Source organism: Balaenoptera borealis (assembly GCF_965194805.1).
Source record: "Balaenoptera borealis genome assembly, chromosome: 1".
Taxonomy (NCBI): Eukaryota; Metazoa; Chordata; class Mammalia; order Artiodactyla; family Balaenopteridae; genus Balaenoptera; species Balaenoptera borealis.
In genome coordinates, this window is record NC_138860.1 from 59,166,416 (window position 1) to 59,185,962 (window position 19,547).

The 19,547-nt window shown below is 40.2% G+C and overlaps 1 protein-coding gene and 1 long non-coding RNA gene across 2 annotated transcripts in view; one reads left to right on the forward strand and one right to left on the reverse strand.

Annotated features, from left to right (window-relative positions):
- The window catches only part of LOC309636332, a 179,226-nt gene that overhangs the window by 73,039 nt on the left and 86,640 nt on the right, over positions 1–19,547 (forward strand). The window contains exon 2 of the long non-coding RNA XR_014249409.1: positions 4,125–4,304. This is a non-coding gene — a long non-coding RNA (uncharacterized lncRNA). The remainder of the gene's footprint in view (positions 1–4,124; positions 4,305–19,547) is intronic.
- Positions 10,953–19,547, reverse strand: part of FMO4 (flavin containing dimethylaniline monoxygenase 4) — a 33,850-nt gene continuing 25,255 nt past the window's right edge. The window contains 3 exon segments of the mRNA XM_082389165.1: positions 10,953–12,700; positions 12,702–13,056; positions 19,197–19,266. Coding sequence (XP_082245291.1) covers positions 12,629–12,700; positions 12,702–13,056; positions 19,197–19,266 — 497 coding nt within the window. The 3' untranslated portion in view covers positions 10,953–12,628.

Here is a 19,547-nt window from a genome sequence, read left to right on the forward strand (position 1 = left end):
AGCACTATGAGATTACAGGGAAAAAAACGTAAAAAACACAAACACATGGATGCTAAATAACACGTTACTAAATAGCCAAGAGATCATTGAAGAAATCAAAGAGGAAATCAAAAAATACCTAGAGACAAATTACAATGAATACACGACGATCCAAAACCTATGGGATGCAGCAAAAGCAGTTCTAAGAGAGAAGTTTATAGCAATACAAGCCTACCTCAAGAAACAAGAAAAATCTCAAATAATCAAATCTTACACCTAAAGGAACTAGAGAAAGAAGAACAAATAAAACCCAAAGTTAGTAGAAGGAAAGAAATCATAAAGATCAGAGCAGAAATAATTGAAATAGAAACAAAGAAAACAATAGCAAAGATCAATAAAACTAAAAGCTGGTTCTTTGAGAAGATAAACAAAACCGATAAACATTTAGCCAGACTCATCAAGAAAAAGAGGGAGAGGACTCAAATCAATAAAATTAGAAATGAAAAAGGAGAAGTTACACTGCAGAAATACAAAGCATCATAAGAGACTACTACAAGCAACACTATGACAACCTGGAAGAAATGGACAAATTCTTAGAAAGGTATAACCTTCCAAGACTGAACCAGGAAGAAATAGAAAATATGAACAGACCAATCACAAGTAATGAAATTGAAACTGTGATTAAAATCTTCCAACAAACAAAAGTCCAGGACCAGATGGCTTCACAGGTGAATTCTATCAAACATTTAGAGAAGAGGTAACACCCATCTTTCTCAAACTCTTCAAAACAGTTGCAGAGGAAGGAACTCTTCCAAACTCATTCTGTGAGACCACCATCACCTGATACCAAAACCAGACAAAGATACTACAAAAAAAGAAAATTACAGACCAATATCACTCATGAATATAGATGGAAAAATCCTCAACGAAACATTAGCAGACAGAATCCAACAACACATTAAAAGGATCATATACCATGATCAAGTGGGATTTGTCCCAGGGATGCAAGGATTCTTCAATATATGCAAATCAATCAATGTGATACACCATATTAACATAAGATAATCTCAATAGACACAGAAAAACCTTTTGACAAAATTCAACTCCCATTTATGATAAAAACTCTCCAGAAAGTGGGCATAGAAGGAACCTACCTGAACATAATAAAGGTCATATATGACAAACCCACAGCAAACATGTGAAATGGTGAAAAACTGAAAACATTTCCTCTAAGATCAGGAACAAGACAAGGATGTCCACTCTCACTACTCTTATTCAACATAGTTTTGGAAGTCCTAGCCATGGCAATCAGAGAAGAAAAAGAAATAAAAGGAATACAAATTGGAAAAGAAGAAGTAAAACTGTCACTGTTTGCAGATGACATGATACTATACATAGAGAATCCTAAAGATGCCACCAGAAAACTACTAGAACTAATCAATGAATTTGGTAAAGTTGCAGGATACAAAATTAGTGCAGAGAAATCTCTTGCATTCCTATACACTAACAACGAAATACCCAAAAGAGAAATTAAGGAAACAATCCCATTCACCATTGCAACAAAAGGAATGAACTACCTAGGAATAAACCTACCTAAGGAGGTAAAAGCCCTGTATTCAGAAAACGATAAGACACTGATGAAAGAAATCAAAGACGACACAAACAGATGGAGAGATATACCACGTTCTTGGATTGGAAGAATCAATATTGTGAAAATGACTATACTCCCCAAAGCAATCTACAGATTCAGTGCAATCCCTATTAAATTACCAGTGGTATTTTTTACAGAACTAGAACAAAAAATCTTAAAATTTGTATGGTGACACAAAAGACCCCGAATAGCCCAAGCAGTCTTGAGGGAAATAAAAAGAGCTGGAGGAATCAGACTCCCTGTCTTCAGACTATACTACAAAGCTACAGTAATCAAGACAATATGGTACTGGCACAGAAAGAGAAATGTAGATCAATGGAACAGGATAGAAAGCCCAGAGATAAAGCCATGCACCTATGGTCAACTAATCTATGACAAAGGAGGCAAGGATATACAATGGAGAAAAGACAGTCTCTTCAATAAGTGGTGCTGGGAAAACCGGACAGCTACATGGAAAAGAATGAAATTAGAACACTCTCTAACACCATACACAAAAATAAACTCAAAATGGATTAGAGAACTAAATGTGAGAATGGACACTATAAAACTCTTAGAGGAAAACATAGGAAGAATACTCTTTGACATAAATCACGGCAAGATCTTTTGTGACCCACCTCCTAGAGTAATGGAAATGAAAACAAAAATAAACAAATGGGACCTAATGAAACTTAAAACCTTTTGCAAAGCAAAGGAAACTACAAACAAGATGAAAGGACATCGTCAGAATGGGAGAAAATATTTGCAAAGGAATCAATGGACAAAGGATTCGTTTCCAAAATGTATAAACAGCGCATGCAGCTCAATATTAAAAAAACAAACAACCCAATCCAAAAATGGGCAGAAGACCTAAATAGACATTTCTCCAAAGAAGACATAGAGATGGCCAAGAAGCACATGAAAAGCTGCTCAACATCACTAATTATTAGAGAAATGCAAATCAAAACAACAATGAGGTATCACACCAGTTAGAATGGGCATCATCAGAAAATCTACAAACAAATGCTGGAGAGGGTGTGGAGAAAAGGGAACCCTCTTGCACTGTTGGTGGGAATGTAAATTGATACAGCCACTATGGAGAACAGTATGGAGGTTCCTTAAAAAACTAAAAATAGAATTGCCATATGACCCAGCAATCCCACTACTGGGCATATACCCAGAGAAAACCATAATTCAAAAAGACACATGCACCCCACTGTTCATTGCAGCACTATTTACAATAGCCAGGTCACGGAAGCAACCTAAATGCCCATCGACCGACGAATGGATAAAGAAGATGTGGTACATGTATACAATGGAATATTACTCAGCCATAAAAGGGAACAAAATTGGGTCATTTGTAGAGACGTGGATGGATCTAGAGACTGTCATACAGAGTGAAGTAAGTCAGAAAGAGAAAAACAAATATTTTATATTAATGCATATATGTGCAATCTAGAAAAATGGTACAGATGAACCAGTTTGCAGGGCAGAAATAGAGACACAGATGTAGAGAACAAGCATATGGACACCAAGTGGGGAAAGTGGGGGGTGGTGGTGGTGGTGGTGGGATGAATTGGGAGATTGGGATTGACATGTTTACACTAATATGTATAAAATGGATAACTAATGAGAACCTGCTGTATAAAAAAATTAATAAAATAAAACTCAAAATTTCCAAAAATGCCAATAAAGGTTATTGGGAGTGGTTTAATTCTCCCACACCACTCTAGAGAACTCTGCTGTTCTGGTTGGAGCTCCTGCCTCTCTTTGTCTTCCTTCTTGGTTGCTCCTCTTTTCTGCTTTTGTCTGTTACTGTTTTGGCTGCTGCCAGTGAACCATTCCATCCGATTTTTTGCCTGTTTTTCACCTGCCAGGTACCTGAAAGTTAACTGAGGGTGGCTGAGGGAGGCCAGAATGCCTGGTACAAGTAAAGTGAGGTCAAATGAGTGTAATGGATGTGTGGGTGTGAATATAGTTCTGTTTCTGTCCTACAGAGTGAATGGTAGGTGCTCTGATTACTACTCCCATGGAGACTCAAAGAGTTGGCTTGAAGAGCTATAGTGAGCTCAATGTGGAGAGGGTGTTAGAACTTGTATGCATAAGAGGAGTCCAAGAAAATAATATTTTTGAGCTTATTTATTTCATCTTAAGTAATTATATGTACATACTGTTATTCAACTAGAAAATGCAATCTCTGAAGCTTAGTCCTTTTTTAAAAGTGACTTCCCCCATTCACTTGAAAGATTTCCTTTGGAGAGATAAATCTTCAGAAATTGCATAACAGTAGTATCTAATTGTAATGCTGAGCTTTGAACACATTTTATTGTTGAACAAGAGACTTTTATAGCTGGTTTATTTTTAATTTCCTTGAAAGAACTTGTGAAATGTGGTTTGCCTCATAATGCTTCTCAATACTGTAGTTTTCATTTAAATTATAATTTTATGTTTAAAAACTGAATTATATGATAAGTGATAGAAGATAAAATGACTTTAATAATATTTCTAAATGTTATAGGATTATGAATCATCCTTGGGACCTGTGTTTCATTCTCAACCGAGGAGATGGAGAGAATCCGCGCTGCCCCTTCTGAGGGAGACTCTTTCAGCGTCACCTGGAACCATGACCATTTTAAAGGCCCAAGTCAGAGCCCTAGCTGGATTTTCCAACCTCTCCCATTGAACTGCAGCACAACAGGTCAGTCACTTGATTGGTCGGTCCTTCCCTGTGTGTGAGATCTGATCAGAAATACTTGATCGGGAATGGTCAGACTAGAGCTGGGCTGAGTTTCTTAAAGCAGATCCCAGTATCTCCACTATCAGGATTTGAGGATTCCTGAAATTAAATTCCATGTACACTGTTATGAGAATGTATGAGGTGGAGGATGTTTTATTTGCTGTTATGTAAATTTTCAGATAATGAGGTAATTCCCATTCGTACATAGTTGCAATTATAATTAAAATTTCAATAAAAGACAAAGCAAACACTTTCATAATCTATTTCATTTCTCAAGTTGATATATTTTTTCTTTTTTATAAATTTATTTATTTATTTTTGGCTGCGTCGGGTTTTCGTTGTTGCGTGCAGGCTTTCTCTAGTTGCGGCGAGCGGGATCTACTCTTCGTTGCGGTGCGCGGGCTTCTCATTGCGGTGGCTTCTCTTGTTGTGGAGCATGGGCTCTAGGCACGCGGACTTCAGTAGTTGTGGCACACAGGCTCAGTAGTTGTGGCTCATGGACTCTAGAACGCAGGCTCAGTAGCTGTGGCACACAGGTTAAGTTGCTCTGCGGCATGTGGGATCTTCCCGGACCAGGGATTGAACCTGTGTCCCCTGCATTGGCAGGTGAATTCCCAACCACTGTGCCACCAGGGAAGCCCCTCAAGTTGATATCTTGATAAAACCTGATATTTCCCCAACTATTTACCATGAAAATTTGATTCCCAGTTAAAACGATTCCTACGCAGTAGCCTTTTCCTGGTATCACTTGTTCTTTGAGAACTGGGACAATGTTTAGAAGTCTATTCAAGGTGTAGAGGAAGGAAAACAGCAGGAAGACAAAGGCTTCCTGGAGGAGGAGGTGTCCAGCTTTGGGCTTCATCGACAAGCAAATTGAGGTGGTAAGCGGCAAATAGAGGAGTTGCTTCCCAAGGCAACTAGTGAGGCAGCCTGGGCTTTAGCCTTACATCTGTATGGGTTCAAATCCCTGTTCTGCCTCTACTTGCTGTGTGAATCAGGGCAAATTACTTAACTTCTATGAGTCTTTGATTTCTCATCTAAAGATCACTACATGGAAAAAGATAGCAACACTAAAAATAATGAGGTAATAAAGACATCTAAGTTTTGTTTTCTCCTTCAAGAACTTGGGTATAGATAGCTTAAATATGATAAGTATATGGCTGTTAGCCAGAACTGGTGTCATCTTGGGCCCTTACAATTTCTGCTGTCCTTTCACTGACCCTACCCAGGACTGTACTGTGCAGTGAATCACTTCTCTGTTGTCAAGGGCTTTGTAGTTAATAGATACTGTTTAATAATCACTAGGACCAGGTGGCCTCTATGCTCCGTTAGTCCCCAAACAATAATGAAAACCTTCTCTGACATATTCTGGTGCTCATGAGACTAGTTAACCTGTTCATAAATCTTAGCTTAGGAATGCATGTCCTTTATCTAAGCACGTACCCCCCCATAACCCTAGGTAAACTATAAAATTGTTCCAAAGGCCCCTTGGTGGTATGGAGTGCAGCTGTGAATGCTTCCGGATCGTTGTCTGCCTGATTCAGATCCCACCCTGTGAGTAAGTTACCCTATAATAAACTGATCCATTGATTATATGGAGCTGCCTGCCTTATTTTTCAGTCTCAAGATGCCTTCTCAGTTTGGTGGGCACTTCTTTTTTTTTTTCCTAGGTAGGTTTATTCCTAGGTATTTTATTCTTTTTGTTGCAATGGTAAATGGGAGTGTTTCCATAATTTCTCTTTCAGATTTTTCATCATTAGTGTATAGGAATGCAAGAGATTTCTGTGCATTAATTTTGTATCCTGCAACTTTACCATATTCATTAATTAGCTCTAGCAGTTTTCTGGTGGCACCTTTAGGATTCTCTATGTATAGTATCATGTCATCTGCAAACAGTGACAGTTTTACTTCTTCTTTTCCAATTTGTATTCCTTTTATTTCTTTTTCTTCTCTGATTGCTGTGGCTAGGACTTCCAGAACTATGTTGAATAATAGTGCTGAGAGTGGACATCCTTGTCTCGTTCCTGATCTTAGAGGAAATGCTTTCAGTTTTTCACCATTGAGAATGATGTTTGCTGTGGGTTTGTCATATATGGCCTTTATTATGTTGAGGTAGGTTCCCTCTATGCCCACTTTCTGGAGAGTTTTTATCATAAATGGGTGTTGAATTTTGTCGAAAGCTTTTTCTGCATCTATTGAGATGATCATATGGTTTTTATTCTTCAATTTGTTAATATGGTGTATCACATTGATTGATTTGCGTATATTGAAGAATCCTTGCATCCCTGGGATAAATCCCACTTGATCGTGGTGTATGATCCTTTTAATGTGTTGTTGGATTCTGTTTGCTAGTATTTTGTTGAGGATTTTTGCATCTATATTCATCAGTGATATTGGTCTGTAATTTTCTTTTTTTGTAGTGTCTTTGTCTGGTTTTGGTATGAGGGTGATGGTGGCCTCATAGAATGAGTTTGGGAGTGTTCCTTCCTCTGCAATTTTTTGGAAGAGTTTGAGAAGGATAGGTGTTAGCTCTTCTCTAAATGTTTGATAGAATTCACCTGTGAAGCCATCTGGTCCTGGACTTTTGTTTGTTGGAAGATTTTTAATCACAGTTTCAATTTCATTACTTGTGATTGGTCTGTTCATATTTTCTGTTTCTTCCTGGTTTAGTCTTGGAAGGTTATACCTTTCTAAAAATGTGTCCATTTCTTCCAGGTTGTCCATTTTATTGGCATAAAGTTGCTTGTAGTAGTCTCTTAGGATGCTTTGTATTTCTGCGGTGTCTGTTGTAACTTCTCCTTTTTCATTTCTGATTTTATTGATTTGAGTCCTCTCCCTCTTTTTCTTGATGAGTCTGGCTAATGGCTTATCAATTTTGTTTATCTTCTCAAAGAACCAACTTTTAGTTTTATTGATCTTTGCTATTGTTTTCTTTGTTTCTATTTCATTTATTTCTGCTCTGATCTTTATGATTTCTTGCCTTCTGCTAACTTTGGGTTTTGTTTGTTCTTCTTTCTCTAGTTTCTTTAGGTGTAAGGTTAGATTGTTTACTTGAGATTTTTCTTGTTCCTTGAGATAGGCTTGTATAGCTATAAACTTCCCTCTTAGAACTGCTTTCGCTGCATCCCATAGGTTTTGGGTCGTCGTGTTTTCATTGTCATTTGTCTCTAGGTATTTTTTTATTTCCTCTTTGATTTCTTCAGTGATCTCTTGGTTATTTAGTAACGTATTGTTTAGCCTCCATGTGTTTGTCTTTTTTACGTTTTTTTCCCTGTAATTCATTTCTAATCTCATAGCGTTGTGGTCAGAAAAGATGCTTGATATGATTTTAATTTTCTTAAATTTACTGAGGCTTGATTTGTGACCCAAGATGTGATCTATCCTGGAGAATGTTCCGTGCGCACTTGAGAAGAACGTGTAATCTGCTGTTTTTGGATGGAATGTCCTATAAATATCAATTAAATCTATCTGGTCTATTGTGTCATTTAAAGCTTCTGTTTCCTTATTTATTTTCATTTTGGATGATCTGTCCATTGGTGTAAGTGAGGTGTTAAAGTCCCCCACTATGATTGTGTTACTGTCAATTTCCTCTTTTATAGCTGTTAGCAGTTGCCTTATGTATTGAGGTGCTCCTATGTTGGGTGCATATATATTTATAATTGTTATATCGTCTTCTTGGATTGATCCCTTGATCATTATGTAGTGTCCTTCCTTGTCTCTTGTAACATTCTTTATTTTAAAGTCTATTTTATCCGATATGAATATAGCTACTCCAGCTTTCTTTTGATTTCCATTTGCATGGAATATCTTTTTCCATCCCCTCACTTTCAGTCTGCATGTGTCCCTAGGTCTAAAGTGGGTCTCTTGTAGACAGCATATATATGGGTCTTGTTTTTGTATCCATTCAGCCAGTCTGTCTTTTGGTTGGGGCATTTAATCCATTCACGTTCAAGGTAATTATCGTTATGTATGTTCCTATGACCATTTTCTTAATTGTTTTGGGTTTGTTTTTGTAGGTCCTTTTCTTCTCTTGTGTTTCCCACTTAGAGAAGTTCCTTTAGCATTTGTTGTTGAGCTGGTTTGGTGGTGCTGAATTCTCTTAGCCTTTGCTTGTCTGTAAAGCTTTTGATTTCTCCATCAAATCTAAATGAGATCCTTGCCGGGTAGAGTAATCTTGGTTGTAGGTTCTTCCCTTTCATCACTTTAAGTATATCATGCCACTCCCTTCTGGCTTGCAGAGTTTCTGCTGAGAAATCAGCTGTTAACCTTATGGGAGTTCCCTTGTATGTTATTTGTCGTTTTTCCCTTGCTGCTTTGAATAATTTTTCCTTGTCTTTAATTTTTGCCACTTTGATTACTATGTGTCTCGGCGTGTTTCTCCTTGGGTTTATCCTGTATGGGACTCTCTGCGCTTCCTGGACTTGGGTGGCTATTTCCTTTCCCATGTTAGGTAAGTTTTCGACTATAATCTCTTCAAATATTTTCTCTGGTCCTTTCTCTCTCTCTTCTCCTTCTGGGACCCCTATAATGCGAATGTTGTTGCGTTTAATGTTGTCCCAGAGGTCTCTTAGGCTGTCTTCATTTCTTTTCATTCTTTTTTCTTTAGTCTGTTCCACAGCAGTGAATTCCACCATTCTGTCTTCCAGGTCACTTATCCGTTCTTCTGCCTCAGTTATTCTGCTATTGATTCCTTCTAGTGTAGTTTTCATTTCAGTTATTGTATTGGTCATCTCTGTTTGTTTGTCCTTTAATTCTTCTAGGTCTTTGTTAATCACTTCTTGCATCTTCCTGATCTTTGCCTCCATTCTTATTCCGAGGTCCTGGATCATCTTCACTATCATTATTCTCAATTCTTTTTCTGGAAGGTTGCCTATCTCCACTTCATTTAGTTGTTTTTCTGGGGTTTTTTCTTGTTCCTTCATCTGGTACATAGCCCTCTGCCTTTTCATCTTGTCTATCTTTCTGTAACTGTGGTTTTTGGTCCACAGGCTGCAGGATTGTAGCTTTTCTTGCTTCTGCTGTCTGCCCTCTGGTGGTTGAGGCTATCCAAGAGGCTTGATGGGAGGCTCTGCAGTGGGCACTTCTTGTTTCCTCCATCCTCCAGCAACACTGCTCCTGTTGGTCAGCTTTAGTTGGTTTTGAAGATTTGGAATTAGGTGCTTCTCTGACTGGGGGTTGTTGCCAATTAAAACCTAGAGGCACATCAACAAGTTATATCAGGAGGTCCACTCTTTATTTATTTATTTATTTATTTATTTTTGGCTGTGTTCGGTCTTCTTTCCTGTGCGAGGGCTTTCTCTAGTTGTGGCAAGTGGGGGCCACTCTTCAACACGGTGTGCGGGCCTCTCACCATCGCGGCCTCTCTTGTTGCAGAGCACAGGCTCCAGACGCGCAGGCTCAGTAGTTGTGGCTCACGGGCCCAGTTGCTCCGTGGCATGTGGGATCTTCCCAGACCAGGGCTCGAACCCGTGTCCCCTGCATTGGCAGGCAGACTCTCAACCACTGCGCCACCAGGGAAGCCCAGGAGGTCCACTCTTTTTTTTATTATTATTTTTTTAACATCTTTATTAGAGTATAATTGCTTTACAATGGTGTGTCAGTTTCTGCTTTATAACAAAGTGAATCAGTTATACATGTACATATGTCCCCATATCTCTTCCCCCTTGCATCTCCCTCCCTCCCATCCTCCCTATCCCACCCCTCTAGGTGGTCACAAAGCACCGAGCTGATCTCTCCGTGCTATGCGGCTGCTTCCCACTAGCTATCTATTTTACGTTTGGTAGTGTATATATGTCCATGCCACTCTCTCACTTTGTCCCAGCTTACCCTTCCCCCTCCCTGTATCCTCAAGTCCGTTCTCTAGTAGGTCTGCATCTTTATTCCCGTCTTGCCCCTAGGTTCTTCTGACAGGAGATCCACTCTTAATGATTGAGAATAATTCTTCCTTTGCTATTATTTGCTTGCTGCATCCTGAAAGGTCCATCTGAGAAGCATGAGGGTGGTGCAGTGATAGTGGCAGTGATGGTGGTGGCAACAGACCTCAAGGTTTGGGCAGGGGTGGGGCACAAGGACAAAAGAGTGATCCTAGCTGGAAAGTGCTACCAGACAATCCACAGAGAGCAAAGGCCATACTCTCTGATTAGGCAACAGGCAATCGTTTTCAAATCCTTTAATTCAGAGAATTAAAAATGTCCTCAGACTCCTCAGCTGTTAATAGGTAATTTACTGTATAAGTAACACCCTATATTGTCTCACTTAATGTTTACTTTTGAGGTGGGTGATACTATTCTTTTCTCCTCATTTTCCAGCTGAGGACACTTGAGGCTCAGAGAGGCTAAGTAACTCGGCCACGGCCTTACAGCTAATGGCAGAGCTGGGATTATAATCCAGGTTGAATTCTAGAGTTAGCACTTTCAACCAGTACACTGGCTCCCAGTTATGGATTAGTTTTATTTATTCTGATTGCCACATAGACTGTCTGTAAAATAGGTGTTGGTGGACTGTCCTTGTTCATTTGCAGAGCTGAGGTAATCTGAGGTAATTTATCAAGTTGGCAGAAGAAAAGAATGTGGGTAGAGGAGGAGAGACAAGGAATGTCAGCCAGTGAGGTCACCGTTCAGTCATCACATATTTATTTTGCAGTCTTTTTATCAGGCCGTGTTTTAGCTGAACAGGACATGGTTCCTCTCAAGAACTCACCATTCATTAGGAGACAGACACAAAAAGAAAATTATACTATAGTAAGAACAGAACAATGACAGAGTAGTACATGAGGCACAATCATTACGAAGGGGCAGTCAACTCTGCTTTGGGGATTCAGGGAAGGCTTCACAGAGGGAGATGATCAAGGTCTCTCTAGAAAGACAGTCAGGTATGGATTCGAGGGGCTGGAAGAGGCAACAGCTTGTGCCAAAGTGAGGAGGTACAGCAGAGTCCATAGTCTGGTAGTACTAGATGGCAGGGTTTGAAGTGGAGGGGTAGCTGTAGGACAGGATTCTGGTGACCTGGGCAAAGGGACTCAGGTCATGAAGAGTCTCCTCTTCCAGGCTAAGGAATTTATTATCTCTAATCAAGGGACAAACTTTGAAGGACTTTTACATTGGAAAGCAACATGTCTGCTCTGGATCCTTTCTGGTTGCCTTTTCCTACACACTCCCCATCATCTTTGCTTTGCTCTGTGGCTTAGGAGGCTCACCTCCACGGAAAACATCAGTTGGTGTATTGGTAACCTAGGATTGCTATAGCAAAGTACCACAGAGTGGGTGGCTTATTCTTTCACAGTTCTGGAGGCTAGGAGTCTGGAATTGTTGGCAGGGTTGCTCCCTCTGGAGCTTTTGAGGGAGAATCTGATCTGTGCCTCTCTCTTACCTTACAGTGTTTGCTTGCTTGGCGATCCTTAGTTTGTAGATACAGCACTCCAATCTCTGCCTGTCTTCACATGGCATTCTCCACTGTGACTGTGTCTCTGTGTGTCTTATCCTCTTTTTATAAGGATCCTCTTTTTATATTGGATCTAGCTCACCCTACTTCAGTATGATCTCATCTTAACTTATATACATTTGCAAAGATCCTACTTCCAAGTAAGGTCACATTCACAGATACCAGGGGTTACGACTTGAATATATCTTTTGGTTGGGGGGGGTGCAATTAAATCCACAATAGTCAGTAACCTTGCCCTCTAAATTTTGGTTGGGTTAGGCCACTGGGGAGTATGGGCAGATGATCAGCGGGAGGGAAGAGCCTAAGATTCGGCAATTAATTTCCCTAGTACTTTTGGGGTCACCATGGACTGCCTTCATTGGTCAGCTGGAGGTCATAGTTCTTGAGAGGTGGCCCTCTCTACATAATCTCTCTCTCTCTCTCTCCCTCCCTCTCATTCATAATTGTTTTCTCGCCTTGCCTCATTAGGCCTACGGATGGTAGAAGCACCTCACTGTTACTAGTCTGGGAGAATTTCATTCTACTTATGATTTCCCTACACTCTGCCCAAACCACTTGACATAATCTTTATATTAAATTACCTAATTTGAGTTCTATCTTATTCCTGCCAGGATCTTGATGGAAACAATGACAATATTTTTTATTTTAGAATAATTGCTTAGGTAAAGGAGGCAAAAAAGGGGGATACTGAGACTAGAGAGAAAGATAGTACAATAATTCAGATAAGAGATGATTAGACCTAACCTTGGATGATAACAGTTATGATGGAGAGGAGAAGTGAAAAACACAAGATATTTGGGAATAGAATTAATATGACTTGGTACAACCCTCATAACCAAGCAGATTTATCCTCGCCAAATACTTATTAAGTAAGGAGAAATTCTGTCCCATAGTTTTTCTGGCACCAATTTCAAAAAAAAGTGAAGATTTACAGATCAGTAGAAGGGAGGCGAGCAGGATAGGTGCCCCCCAAGCTTTCAAATAATGTGACATGGAGGCAGGCTTGGAGGAATCGGGAACTATTCGAGTTTTTAAGGGTTTCAGTGTCCTGTCCCACTGGGTCAGGATGGCATTTCTGGCTCCATCCCATTTTCCAGGGCCCATTAGGCGATACTGGTAAGGAGTACATGGTCCAAAGAAAACTTCCCAAGCTAGTCTGGGATCCTTGAGGAACAGAAGTGGGACATTGGGCTTCGTGCCTATGCAGGCAGCGAGGTCATCCATGTAGGAAATGTAGTCAAGTTTGTCTCCACTGGTATCTTTCATCAAACCCCTGATAGGGAAGAAGATGGATCACTTTTGATTTTCAAGTTATGAGTTACCCCACCTCCCACCATTTTGTTTCTTTCTATTGGAGTCAAACCATGTCAGGAATGTTTTTCTATGTTGAAGAGAAAAAAATAAGAGGAGTTTATTTGCATAGGGTATTTGTGAGCATAATTAGTTTTGTTAAAGGAGATGGTAGAAGGAGGCAATTGGAAGAGGAGATTTAAATAATGTTTTAGGTTCTTGAATTTGATAGGAGGGTAAAATCAGATCAGTTCAAATATCATAGTTGTTGAATAAATAAACATGATCAGAAAGCATCACATATATAGCTACCTAAATTATTTTTATTGATGTTAATTGTGAGTTGAGGGGACTGTAATTGGTGTAGCAGTACTGAACATGATACAGATATAAGTACAGTTGACCCTTGAACAACGAGGGAGTTAGGGGCACCAACCCACCATGTAGTTGAAAATCCACATGAAACTTTTGATTCCCCTCAAACTTAACTACTAATAAATTATTAGTAGTTAACTGGAGGCCATACTGACAGCATAAATAGTAGATTAACACATATTTTGTATGTTGTATGATTCTACACTGTATTCTTATAATAGAGTGAGTAAGCTAGAGAAAAGAAAATGTTATTAAGAAAATCATAAGGAAGAGAAAATATATTTACAGTACTGTACTATACTCATCAATACCATAAGTTTATGTCATCTGTTTGTAAGATGAACTGTCTATTGGTAACTACATCAATATTGTCTTCTATGATACAAAATATTGTAGATGTTATTTGTATCCCTAACACTAGACATCAAAAATGAAAAGATAATGTGAAAAAGAAATTCATATTTATTTACAAGTATAATGAATCATACATTGATAATGAAAAAGAAGCAGCAATATGATTATTTCATGGAACCTAGCCTATATACTAATGAATGAATCATTATAAAATTTTTATGGTATACAACATTACAGTCATATTCATACTACAGTATTGGAAACATTGTTACATAAAAAAACCCACTTACCTGTGATGACAGGCTGATAGACAGTTTCTCCAAATATGAGAGAAAGAGGCATACTGTACAGTAATGTAATTCTTTGAAAGCAAAGTTAGCAAATAGTAAGAAAACTAACACATTATTAATTTTATATTACTGTAAATATCACTCACTTTATACCTATGTAAGGATGGGCTATCCACTTCAGTACAAGTGTTACACACGATGTTCTACATGACAAGTACTTAAGCAATGATGATGATGATGACACAAAAACTTCTCATACAGTTCTTGCCATGCAGTTTTTAGATTTTCACACGAAGACACACACACACACACAACAGATAAATCTATTGATGGTAGGTCATGATGATAATTTACTATTCATTAAGGGGAAGTGGATCATCATAAAGGTCTTCATCCTCGTCATCTTCACATTGAGTGGGCTGAGGAAGCGGAGGAAGAGGAAGCTTGGTCTTGCTGTCTCGGGGGTGGCAGAGGCAGAAGAGGTGGAGGAGATGAAGGGGAGGCTGAAGAGGCAGGTACATGTAGTGTGACTTTATGGAAATACATTGTAATTTCTGTCTGACGTTTTTGCTTTTTCATTTCTCTAAAAATGTTTCTATACAGTACCAATTCTTCTTCCATCATTTGCTTTAGTTTCAGTGCCTGTATCATAGAAGGGTCCATGTTATAAAATAAGTCAAAATCAGTCTTAAATAATTGGAACCCTTCTGCCAGATTGTCTAATGTCACTTTGTTTTCTGGCACTGCTTCTTCTATGTCTTCTTCCTCATCATCTTGCACAGGTTCAGAAGCACTCATCTCCATCAAGTTGTCTTCTGTTAATTCCTCTGGTGTGGTGTCTATTAGCTCTTTTGTGTGTGTGTGTGTGTGTGTGTGTGTTTGGCCGTGCTGTGGGTGACATGCGGGGTCTTAGTTCCCAGACCAGGGATCGAACCCTTGCCCCCTGCAGTGAAAGCACAGAGTCCTAACCACTGGACGGCCAGGGATTCCCTCTGTTAAGCTCTTTTTTTTTTTTGGCTGTGTTGAGTCTTCCTCTAGTTGCGGCGAGCGGGGGCTACTCTTCATTGCGGTACGTAGGCTTCTCATTACAGTGGCTTCTCTTGTTGTGGAGCACGGGTTCTAGGTATGCGGGCTTCAGTAGTTGTGGCACGTGGGCTTCAGGAGTTGTGGCACGTGGGCTCAGTAGTTGTGGCTCGTGAGCTGTAGAGCGGAGGCTCAGTAGATCTGGCAGACGGGTTTAGTTGCTCTGCAGCATGTGGGATCTTCCTGGACCAGGGCTCGAACCCATGTCCCCTGCATTGGCTGGCGGATTCTTAACCACTGCGCCACCAGGGAAGCCCTCCCTCTATTAGCTCTTGAATTTCTCCAAGATCTTTCTCTTGAAACCCTTCACCCCCTACTTTTTATTTTTATTTTTTTTGCCACATCCACAATCTCTTTCATGATTTCCTTGACTGGCTCTGTCGTAAATCCTGTGAAGTCACGCACAACATCTGGACACAGTCTTCTCCAGCAGGAATTTATTGTTTCAGGCTTGATGGCTTTCACGGCTTTTCCTATAACAACAATGGCATCTTCAATGGTGTAATCCTTCCAGACTTTCCTGATGTTCTATTTTCTTCCATAGCACTGACAATTCCTTCCATAGAGCACTTCAGCGCTTTGTGTTGAAATCATGGGTTCTGGGTGGCCAGGGGCATTATCCAATATCAAAAGAACTTTAAAAACAGTCCCTTACTGGCAAGAAACTTCCTGATTTTAGGGACAAGGCATGGAAGGAACCAATCCAGAAAAAGGGTTCTTATTGTCCAGGCCTTCTTGTTGTACAACCAAAAGACTGGCAGCTGGTATTCATCTTTTCCCTTCAAGGCTTGGGGTTAGCAGCTTTATAGATAAGGGCAGTCCTAATCATAAACCTGACTGCATTTACACACAACAGTAGAGTTAGCCTATGCCTTCCTGCCTTAAATTCTGGTGCTCAATTCTCTTCTTTACTAATAAATGTCCTTTGTGGCCTTTTTTTCCCCTCTAGAATAGGGCACTTTTGTTTGCATTAAACACCTGTTCAAGCAGGTATCCTTTCTCTTCAATGATTGTCTTAATCGTGTCTTGGAACTTTGTCTGCTGCCTCTTGGTCAGCAGAAGCTGCTCCTCCCATTATCTTGACATTTTTTTTTTAATTAATTAATTTATTTATTTTTGGCTCCATTGGGTCTTCGTTGCTGCGCACAGGCTTTCTCTAGTTAATGGTGAGCGGGGGCTACTCTTCGTTGTGCTGTGCGGGCTTCTCATTGCGGTGGCTTCTCTTGTTGCAGAGCACAGGCCCTAGGTGCGCAGGCTTCAGTAGTTGTGGCACGCGGGCTCAGTAGTTGTGGCTCGCGGGCTCTAGAGCACAGGCTCAGTAGTTGTGGCGCGCAGGCTTAGTCGCTCCACGGCATGTGGGATCTTCCCGGACCAGGGCTTGAACCCGTGTCCCCTGTGTTGGCAGGCGGATTCTTAACCACTGCGCCACCAGAGAAGTCCCTATCTTGACATTTTAAAAGACAAATCTCTTTCTAAAATTATCAAACCATCCTTCTCTGGCATTACAATCTTCCTCACTTTTCTTTTGCTTTAAGTTGTCGTGTAATGACTTCACTTTTTCTCAAGTCATGTTAGTCTATAACTATGCCTTTCTTATAGCAATTCTGCACACACATAAAAGCTGCATTTTCAATACAAGATAAAAAGGTATTTCACAAAAAGTGCAAGATTTTCATGCCTGCTGGCATAGCTACAGCGATGGCTTCACAAATTTTCTTTTTTTAAATAACAGTCCTCATGCTGGATTCACTTATCTTGAAAAGACAGGCAACTGCAGCTAGCAGACCTCAATCTATTGTACATATCAACTTTTTCTTGTAATGCCATGACTTTTTTCTCCTCCTTGGGAGCATTTCCAGCATCACTGGTGACACTTTTGTATGGGTCCTGTGTGTTATTCAGGTTTACTAAACACGATGGAAAATATGTGAGAACTGCAAGAGATCACTTTTTACTGAGACACAAAATTTACTGGAGGGATGAACTGCTCTTGCAGAGATGATTAGCATCACATGACATATTAAGCAGATAGTTGAAACACCTGAGCTCATCACAATAGCAACAGGAGGTGGCTACAAAGTTATTGCAGTAGTACAGTATATACTACAATTAAGTTTCTGCTGTTATGATTTAATACTGCATCTTTACATTTATTTACATTTCTCTTGATTGCGAATGGTGCCATGTATGGTCTGTGTTTATGTGTGCAAGTTTTGATAAATTTTAAAATAGATTTTTGTATATTTGATGGTAGTAAATAATAAAATAGACTAGTATCTACATATATTTTACGCATTCATGACATACCTTTTTCTTAATTTTTTCAGTATTTCTAGGCTTTGTGATTCATCTGCGAGTTTTTTCAAATTGTCACAAACCTCCCCCAATATTTCCAATATATTGAAAAAAATCTACGCGTAAGTGGACCCACGCAGTTCAAACCTGTGTTGTTCAAGGGTCAACTGTATAGTGTATATGAAGGCTCTATTCCCACATTTCTGTTGTTAGTAAACCTTCATGATGTGCCAATGTCATTCTTTAACTTATTCATTCTTTCCTTCAATTAATCAATCAATCTTAAGTGTGTATCACATGACAGGCACCATCCTAGGTGCTGGGAGTTCAACAGTGAGTAAAACAAAGTCCTTGCTATCAAGGAACTTACATTCTAACAGGGAAAATCAGCAGGCTGTAAAAAAAAAAACTCCAGCCAAATAGATATAGAATATATCAAGTGGTAATAGGAATTATGAAGAAATATAAAGGAGGGTAAAGGGGAAGAGGTAATGATGAGACTGAGTGGTTTGCCATTTTATACAGTGTTCTCAGAGAAGGCTTCTCTCTTCTGAGGTGATATTTGAGCAGAGTGAGCCTACAGGTATGGGGTGGGGGCAGAACATTCCAGGCAGAGGGAACAGTAAGTGCAAAGGTTCTGAGGGGGCTATGCTTGGCATATTTGAAGAGCAGGGAGCTGTCTGGAGTGACTGGAGCAGTATGGGTGAGATGGGAGAACAGGAGGCAATGAGGGCATAGAGGCAGCTGGTTGCCTATAGGGGTGCAGAGCTGCAGGGACGTTTCTGGGAGTGAAATGGGAAGCAGTCAGAGGGTTTTCAACAGAAGAGCAACGTGAGCATTGGTCACTCTTGTGCAGCGTCAAGGTTAGACTGTAGAATAGCAGACGGGAGGTACAGAGACCAGATAAGAGGTGACAGCAAGTGTCCTGGTGAAAGATGATAGTGGCCTGTTCTGGGATAGTAGCAGCCAGGGTCATGAGAAGGGTCTGGATTCTGAATTTATTTGAAGGTAAGAGTTGACAGTATTTGCTGAGGATGTGAGAGAAAAAGAGGAAAAAAAGATCACTCCAAAGTTTTTGACTGTTCAACTGGAATAAGTAGCCATTGACTGAGAAGGGGAAAGTCTCAGAGCAGCCCATGTTCAGGTGGAGGTTGAGGGTTAGTTTTTAGACATATTAAATTTCAAATACCTACTACATATCTAAGTGGAGCTATCTAGAGGGAGTTGGATTAAGAGTTGGAGCTCCGAGGAGAGATTTGGGCTAGAGATCCAAGTTTGGGAGCCATGAGTGTATGATGGCATTTAAAGCCACAGGCCTGGTGAGGCCACCCAGGAGTGAGTGTTAATAGAAGTGAGAAGACGTCTGAGGATGAAGGTTGGGGTTCACCATGTTTCAGGAGTGAGGAAGGGGAGACACCTGTCAATGCATAGAAAGAGCAGCCTGAGAAGTAGGAGGAGACCAAAGAGAACAGGGCTTTGGGGGCAAGTGAACAAAGGATTGCCATCTGTTCTGGGCCAGGCTTAGTGGAGTGACCTGGTGCCTCCACCGGACACATCTAAGGCCACAAATCTAGTTGGTGGAAGAGTTAGGACTGAAAACGTATTCTTCTGACTCATAATGCAGTTATTTCCATCCTGCCACATTGCTTCTCTAGGAATGGCTTTTATATTGAAAATCTTTTTTTTTTTGTCATGGAATATATTGGTAGCAGGCTATATTTCATACCTTTCTATGAGCTGCTCCTTTTTCGTAGCCTCAGCCATCAATTTTTGAGATGGAGGTATCTTACAGAGACCTGTAAGAAAAGTCAGAAACAACACTAAAGTCACATGTGCCTCTTCCTTTGCGTTCTCCTCCCCCTCATTTCTGGCCCCCGACTGCTCCAACCTCAAAACATGGGATCATCAAAGCTTAGAATGGAATTAGAGTGCAGAGGGTAATTTTTTGGAGGTAAATCCCCCCTCTGAATTCACTGAAGCAGGGTACTGTACTGCTGGAATTGTGAGGACAGATGCCCCGTGGCCGAGCCTGCACTGCACTGGTCATCAGAACCTGACCGTCTTCATCTGCTTGCAC